At 37.9% G+C, this 8763-nt stretch overlaps 1 protein-coding gene across 6 annotated transcripts in view; it reads right to left on the reverse strand.

Annotated features, from left to right (window-relative positions):
- eya4 (EYA transcriptional coactivator and phosphatase 4) overlaps positions 1 to 8763 on the reverse strand; it is a 49676-nt gene that overhangs the window by 21773 nt on the left and 19140 nt on the right. For 5 of the 6 annotated variants that reach the window (XR_002754040.1, XR_002754041.1, XM_005800232.2 and 2 more), the window contains exon 3: positions 1165 to 1214. Coding sequence is in view for 3 of the 6 variants with exons in the window: in XM_005800232.2 (XP_005800289.2) it covers positions 1165 to 1214 (50 nt within the window). In the remaining 3 variants the exon portion in view is untranslated. Of the gene's footprint in view, positions 1 to 1164; positions 1215 to 4978; positions 5330 to 8763 lie in introns of those variants that run through there. The other variant, XM_014469197.2, reaches the window with a different exon arrangement.

An 8763-nucleotide genomic window follows, 5' to 3' on the forward strand; every position in this document is an offset into this window, starting at 1 on the left:
TTATATTACTGACTAACTGTGATGTAAAAAAAAAGGAAAGATAAATATGTGAAAACTAAGATTTGAGTCATTGCTTGCAGTTGGGGAATGTTTCTAGCTTTTTCTTGACATCTAGAGGCTAAAATTTATGCCCACTCTTAGTTAAATAGTTCAGTCCAAACAGATGGAGATTTGGTCTGTGAGAAGCACTTTTGCAATTGATTCTTGTTTAGATTTAGATCTAGACTATGACAGGGCCATTATTTCATGATGAATATGCCCAGATCCAAACCACGGTAGCTCTGGCTGTATCTATAGCATCAGTGTACTGCTGGAAGGAGAACCCGACACTTAGTCTATATATTTTTCCATCCATCTTTTCATCAATTCTCACCAGCTTCCCTGTCTTCCTGAAGAACAGCATCCTCAGAGCATGATGCTGCCACCACCAGGTTTTACTGTGCAGATGATGCGTAATGTTAATATTCTGCCCTCAGGCCAATTAGTACATTTCCAGTCTCATCTAGCCAGAGCAACTTCTATACTTGTCTCCCACATAAACTGGATTTTACTTTGGTATATCTGAGTGTGGGGACTGCAAGAGTATACTCACCACAAAAGCGTTATAAAAGCTTTCAAAAATTATAATTTTACTTGCATTTGTTTGATCTGGACTATGTAAACTTTTTCAGATTTTATCACTTAAAAAAATTTTGAAACATACATCCATTTTCCTCTACTCCATGATTACATACTACTTTTTGTTTGTCTACCACATTAAAGCATAATACATTTTGTGGTTATAAAGTTAGAAGATGTAAAAGCAAAGGTCAAGATATATGTGTGCCCTTGAAAGGTACTCTATATTTTAACTTTAAACTGCATGATCTTGAACACCTTGGCAGGATACACCACAAAAAGGATCCATGCTCTCAATGCATGTATGGCATGTGTCATTTGTGTTTCAGCTCAGGGTAATAAGTATATCTTTCTTTTGCATGTGAGTGTGTGTGTGGTTTTCAGAAACTGAAGCCTGTGGGAAGTACCGATGACCTCACCATTGCTTGCGACTGCAGTGAAACCTCACCTCTCTGCACCATGATCAAAGAAACAGGACACACACACACACGCCCGCACGCACACACACACTCGGTGTAAACAGCACACACATATAAATGAGCATACCTGGCGTCTGAAGGGTCTGGAACATGAGATTCACTGTGTGATTTCTTCACCTGCGGAGAAACCAGAAGACAGTAAATTACTTTGCAAACACACAACCTCAAACACACAAATGTGATGCATTACACACAAGCGACTCATAAGAACCAGTGTTAAGTGTCCCATAAACAAGCCCCATAAAATGGTGTTAATGAGTCAAACACATTGTACCAGGATTATAAAACGATGTGATTAAAAAAAAAAAGAAAAGAAAAAAAAAGTAAAACTAAAAAGCATATTTTATTATTTTTAAATTAGTTTGGGTTTGTAACATTACCAAAGTGCAAAAATAATTTACAGTAAAAAAAAAAAAAACACAAAAAAAACCCCAACAACACCAAAAAAACACAAAAACTCTGAAACTTGTTACGGACTCATGACGTGCTAGAGACACTGCCTAAGTGAATAATATTGTTCTAAGTGGCTTTTTGTACTTTAGAGTCGTGCAGTGCTGCTCCTTCCCCACCTGTTGTTGGCACACATTTCCCTTGCTTACAAGAAATTGAGCTTGAAGAGAAAAGACTGAAGGAGAGTGACTCATCAGCTAATATCAGGTAACTATACTGATGTTACTTTTTAAGGAGCAGAAACAGAAAAGGTTCACTTGAAAACTATACTAAAAGCTGTTTTTTAAGTTGAAATTGTTGTCTTCAACTCAAAACCAAATAATGCAAATGGAGCTGAAACTGAGACATTTATATACGTAGTAAAAAGAGATCATAGCCAATAGTTTTCACTGTGATAGTCATTCAAAATAAACCTGCTCAGTTTGAGATCAGTCAGGAATACCAAAATTATTTTTATTTGCCAGGAGACAGAGTAAGGAGGATACTGATTTTTTTTTTCTTTAGTTTTCTCGAAATTTAGGCATTTATGTATTTTCTTAGGATTTGATAGGGAGTGCGTGACTTTTGTCAAACATATTGCATAGCTTTGAATTACTTTTTTCGCAATCGTTCTGGTCCACTCCTCCTGACAAAGTTAACAAAATCAAGATTGTGGGTCGTCTTGCTCACAGACATCGTTTCTGCCCTAATTCCACATGCTTGCCTCCATCTAACTGAAATGTTGTAAATTAAGCTCCTGGTGTAACATAAAGACCCTGTCTAACATTGTACTTGCAGTTAGCATATAAGAATAATTTACATTACTTTATCTGACTATAAATGAGAAAAATTTACTCTTATTTAAGATTAGACAATCAGAAAAAATGGTTCTGTCTTTTCCATAGTTATGGAAATCTGGTTGCAACCTTGTGTTAAAAATAACTTAATAAATGTTACATTATTTTCCCAGTAAGAATTTGTAATTTGAAAAATGAAAGCATTTAGACAATATTTCACAATTACTGTTTTAAATTTCCGTGTAGATATTCAAACACTGCGATATTTTTATCAATCCAGTCACATCCTGATAATTTCATACCATCCCATATTTTAAAATAAATCACAACCTGCTGTCCGTAGCAGTAGGTGCCACCAAGTTCAAAGTGCTAACTACAGTCTAAGTGACAGATATTAACTTTCCCTTGTTCACCTGTGACCCTATCTCCATCCTGCGCTCGGTCGCTGCACTCAACCCCCTGTAAGAGTTTAAAGGTCCCAGCGGGGTCATGTTAGGTCACAGCGGAGAGGTCGCTCCTAACCGTTAAACATGTCCATGTAGAAACTGAACTCAGCCTTGACTTTGGGGGGTATACTTGTGACATGTGGTCAAGTCAATCAGTGTGTATGGGTTCTCGGGCAAAAAAAAAAAAAAGATTATGGAAAACCATACTTCGGTCTCCACCGCAGCATACACTTCCTACACACAGGCTCGGTTTATCCACGCCTTTGTGTGAGGCTATGTCGAGACAGACAGCAGACCAGTGGTTCTCTATTAAAATTCCTCTCTCTGATTTGGAGCAGGAACTAATTAGACGAGTAAATGCAGGGTGGAGCGAGGGCCAATGTGTACCAGCTGCCCTATAATCACTGTGTCAACACACTGTCAAGGTGTAGGGGCACGCGCAGGCTGCCAAACACACAGTCCCACACAGGGTAAAACGCAGTCGCAGGAAAATTCAACTAGGCAGCATACATCCAGGTAGTTTCCAAATTATCGCAATCATAGGTAAGTGCACAGAAAAGATGCAAGGCAGACGCTAAACTCCGGTTAACTGGAAACTAGGACGTTGATGTGTGTGTGGAGAGGACGCCATTGTGCTGCAATGGTTCTGATTAGAGGATCCTGCTGAGAGCGAATAAGAAGCAGCACTTAGCTGTTTAAGACAGAGGTCAAAGGTCGGCCAGACTTCTCATATGGATCGCTTTACACACACACACACTCACAGAGGTACGCACACCCACACACAACACTTTCATGTCATGTTTCATGCTTTACTGAAATTTAACAAGGCTGTCAGTCACGGCATCAACTGGGATGGCCGTGAGAAACTGCTATCCACATGTAGCGCACATGCAGGACCCCCGACACATACACACACACGCGCACACGCCCACACACATGCAGCAATGCATAAGCTTGGCTTGGTTTCTGTCTCAACATGATCTACGAAAACACAACCACACGCAGGCTTTGATCCCAGAAAGCTTTTAGGACGCACGCGTTCCCTGTGTCCGAGTCTCTCGCCTCGCTCAGTGTGAAGGGTCTTTTATCTTTGACTCTTAGACAAACTTGTTTCATATAAAAATAAAAGAAAATCGCATTTGTTTTATGGGTTAGTCAAATATGATAGATGTAATAAGTTATTTTCAGCTTTATTAAGATGATTCTGTTGTGCATAAACAGTCACAGAAGGTATTTCAACAGACCATCCCGTTGATAAAGTAAAGAGGTAATAAAACTATAATATTTAACATTAGAAGTGGTAATAAATCCAGCATCATTAGCTCTGCGAGAACTAGTGCTCAGCTAATTTTACTGCTAACATCAGACACAAAGCTCCCCTGAGTTCACTCTTAGGTGGCCACAATGTCTGAATAAACCATTTGTGTCACCTGAGCCACCAAAAAAGATGACCTTTGACCTGGTTGACCGGGTGACCGGTCTGGAACACTACCCGGTCGGCGAAAGGACTCCCTAATGGATAAATTCATCTAGCACAGGTAATTAGAACAATAAAGATCCAGTTGAGCAAATACTAAGAGGCTTTCTTATTACAATTGAAATATGCTGGCGGCTTAGAAATGAATGAATTAGATGTAATCAGAAGATCATTTTAGATATTTTGAAATGATCAGAAGATCTAAAATAATTGATGGAGTTACTTTTTCTTATCTCCATCAAGAAGCTGAAATTCGGCATTAAAAATGCACAAATAAGGTTTTGTCTGAATCCCCACGCCTATCCAGGGAAGACAAATTAAATTAGATTAACAGATAATATTCATCTGGAATTATATCCTAAAAATAGATTTTTTGTATGTGACTTTCATACTGAATTTTAAAATAAAGTTTGAAAATTTAAGAATTGAAAAAATATTAATGACAGCAACATGCATACGCTTCCATTTCCAGTCTTGTTAATTTCAATGTAAGTCAACCAAATGCATAAAAAACACAACTGTTGCTAAGTTCCACTAACTTTTCTGACACCTTGAGTTTCTCCCTTTTTTCTCTAGAAGTAGCTTATATTTCAGTAAATTTAGGACTTTTGATCAATCAAACATTTTACTGATTAATTAGGTAATACTTAAAAAAGGGAACGTATCACAGCAGCCTTTGTTTCCTTTGAATTTCAAATAAATTTTCTTTCAGGCTTGGAGATCCGTTCTTACCTCAGAGTGTAATCACGTCAGCTAGCAGTCCCGCTCTTCCACAATGCATTACGGAGCGCAACGATCGGGCAGCTCCCCCTCAAGACGCAGACTGCCCTCTCACCCACAAGCAGAGACACACACGCTCCCTAAATGCCTCTCTTCTCCGTCTACCTGCTTCACACTTTGTACTCCAGGAGTCGCATATGTCTAAAATGTTTCCCCTTTTTTTCTTTTGGACTTTTCTTTGTCACTTTGTGGGACGAGAGAAAGGGAACACTGCGTAATAACTATGTCCTCTCTGCTGCCGCTGCTGCTGCTGTTGAGGTCAATCCATGCACAGCTGCTGTCTTCCCAACCTCCAGTAATGGGGAACATTTCGCTCGTCTTGTTCCCCTCCTCCTCTGCCTCCACCCTCTCTTTTTTCTCTTCTCCTCCTCCTCTTTTTTTTCTGCTGTCACTCATTACAGACTCACCCCGGCTTGCATTTAGAGCCTAAAAACATTTGAAATGTTAATTGTTTTGTTTTCCCAGTCTGATCTCGACTGAAGCTCTGACTTAAAAATCTAGTTGTGTACAAAAAAAAAACAACACAGTGAAGCATTTAATAAATGGAAACAATGTGTGAGGATCTCGGTAAGTGCAGCAGAAAGTACAAGCAAGATCATAAACTTCGCACTTCTCAATTGACCATCCCTCCTCCCCTGCGGTCCCCTACACACATACTTAGACACCCACACCACGCAGGGTCTCACATGTACACCTGAACACACTTTCAACCCGTGTTAACTGGAACCAACATGCGTGTGGCCAGTGTTAAAAAGAGATCAGCAGGGAGAATGGATGGGAGCAAACACTTGCACCCATCTAACCTCCAAGCCGCACTGGTCTGAAGATGGCACTCTTTCACTTTGTCCATCAGGACAGTTCTAAAGGCTGGTGCTGAGCCAAAGACAAGAAGTACACTATTACACACATTCCTGAAATGTGAGTGTTTATTCTCCTTTTCTCAGTACCACTATTCCAACATCAACAAATTCTGGAAAAAAAAGATAAATAAATATGTTCTTCTTAATAATAAGGTAAATCACTAGGTGACTCCTTTCACAAAAAACAGGGGTGTGAGTCTACTGTATTTTCAAGATATGTGATTCAACTTTAAAGTTTATTCCAAATAACTGAATAATTTGACAATTGTCAATATTGATGAAAGAGCAAAACACAAATAAAAAAAAATCAGCAAATAGTAAAAGTACATAGAAGTGTGGGAAAAAAATCTAATTTAAAGCAAACAGTCAAATGCATCTGCACTGTTTTTTTTTTATATAAAAGCTAAAAGTCAACTCCTGTCCTAAAATGCTATTTTTCATTTATAAAGGCTTCATTTTATTATTAGCTTTGGTGCAGGATGTCATTGGTAACATCAAGATGTTGTATTTTCAGTACGAGGAAGATCTTTCATTTGGTTGTGATAATGTTGTAGTTTATCATGGGTGTGCAGTGGGAGTGAACTGAGATCTCAAGACATAAGATATTGTCATAATAAATCATCATGACGTTTCTTGTTAAAGTCAACAGTCTTGTGAATCCGGCGGCTCTCAACATGTACAGTCTAGTGAAGGAAGGAAGTTATTAATGTTTGCCTGTTATACACAGGTGAGACCTTTCACACTTGAAGGGCAAATTAACTGCACTTTATGAATCTGGAGTACATTTAAATGTCTCTATTCAAAATTTGATGTACTAAAACAGTGGCTGATGATCAGTGGAAATTATAGTTGAACTGGAATATTGTGTGTAATTCCAGCTCTCACACTCACACAAACATTTGTCAGGATTGTGTCTCTTCCCTTTTAACCAGAACCCGTTTAAAATTCAGTTCAGCCATGATAAATCATCCAACATGAACAAGATTTTATTTGTATTTTATCTAAAAATGCAATTTGTATACAGTAATATTCAATATTCAGCTACTTTTAGTAGGACAAACAAGTCACATTGTAAGCATATTCTAATTTTTTGAATATTATTGTGTAAATGATATCATTTTACAAACTGGAATGCCAATTATGCCATTTCGTACCATCTGTTTCATTGTTTACTGTTGTCTTTGCTCACAGAAATCATGTTTCATAATGGCACTGTTCCTAAAACAGTTGTTCTCATTGAAATATTTTAATGCTTTAATTTTTGAAAAGTAAAATAAATAAATGAATAAATAAATAAATAAGTAAATAAATTAATAAATAAATACAAAGCAATGTTCTACAACAAATAACAATATTTAGGAACATCCAAGAAGTCGCAGTAAACAATATATTTTTATATACAATAAATATTACCAATTTGAAGAGACCATCAACCGACTATAGAAATGTCTTATTTTATTGTGGCATTTCATATTAGACCTTCATATATTTATGTCCTGGTTTAATTTCAAGATGATCAATCAGTGGTAGCTTTCATGCTCTGTGATTTATTTGCAGGTGTTATATGACCCTGTCTGCTTTGGAAGAAATAAAAAAAATATACTAATAAATGAAAAATATGATAAATGAGGTGTGAGCTGGTGGAATCTAGATAATTAGCTTTCAAAGTTACAGAAACATGACAGTGGAATTGCCTTTGTCGCGTCTTAAAATTCAGTTTGTTTGTTTTTTCAAAGATGAGTTAAGAAAACATTGCTGAGAAGAAACAAATCGGACCGACAGGCCACATGGCAAAAAAAAAATGTCACAAATTTTGTAAACGGATACTGAATGATATTTTGTGTCAAATGACATTTTAAGAACAAGCACACTAGCCTTAGTGTTACCATATTTGAACAAGGTAAGGGTACAAAATGTACACAGGGTTGAAGACCAACTTGGAACGGAGCCACTGTCTTTAACTGGGAACCAGCCATCTATAGATTGGTCACCAACATGCATCCCAGCACCACAGCATTTATCCCCAACCTTCAAAAAAGCCCTGTGATTGATAAACTGCTTGTGGAAGGAGTGTACACATTTTAGCAAAAGTCTGCAGAGTGTGTGTTATTGGTGGATATGTGTGTGTGAGCACTGGACGTTTGAGAACGTATGTAGAGGACTAGCTGTCAGAACAGATTAGGGTGCTGCCGAAGTGCTTGACAACTCAAGCACTTTATTATTAGCCAGGCAAGACCTCATTTGGAGGAGGAGGGGGGAGGGGGGCTGTCCAAAAACATCCACGGTGAAATATTTTCACAGCAAGTGGAGAAGGGAGGAGAGGAGGTGTCCCCAAACATGCCTGATGAAATATACAGGACAAATTAAAACAGACGAAAAGAAAGAAAAAAACACCAAACTAAACTCCAGAGAGGTGTGGATGAGATAATCAAAGCGTTGAGCTGAAGATTTACAAAGCATACTGTCCTGCTGCAACTAAATACCATAATTCAGCTTTGCTTTCTGTTGATTTTAGAAGTGATGTAAAAACATTTGACAAGAGTGAGGTGTCCTGTCTTTGGCTTTGTCTTTCGAGTGGAACAACAGCAGTTCTACCTAACCCTAAATATATTTTCCAATTCGCTCAGATACAACAGTCTCATGCAAATACTAAATAAACAGAAAGACTGTAAAGCCATGAATTTTGCTTTAGAACAGATCTTGTTTCCTTCTGTTTCAAAATTGTTTGGATACTTTGTAGTTAACCACAGGGCGTGACTCTGCTTACTCCAAATACATTGATCGTAATGGGCTTCTTTTTCTCACAAGCTAATATTTGATTTGGTTTGCACACTTTGACTTGTCAAGCGTGCGACAAAGATACAAAATCCTACTAGG

The sequence above is a fragment of the Xiphophorus maculatus genome, chromosome 15, assembly GCF_002775205.1.
Source record: "Xiphophorus maculatus strain JP 163 A chromosome 15, X_maculatus-5.0-male, whole genome shotgun sequence".
Classification (NCBI taxonomy): Eukaryota; Metazoa; Chordata; class Actinopteri; order Cyprinodontiformes; family Poeciliidae; genus Xiphophorus; species Xiphophorus maculatus.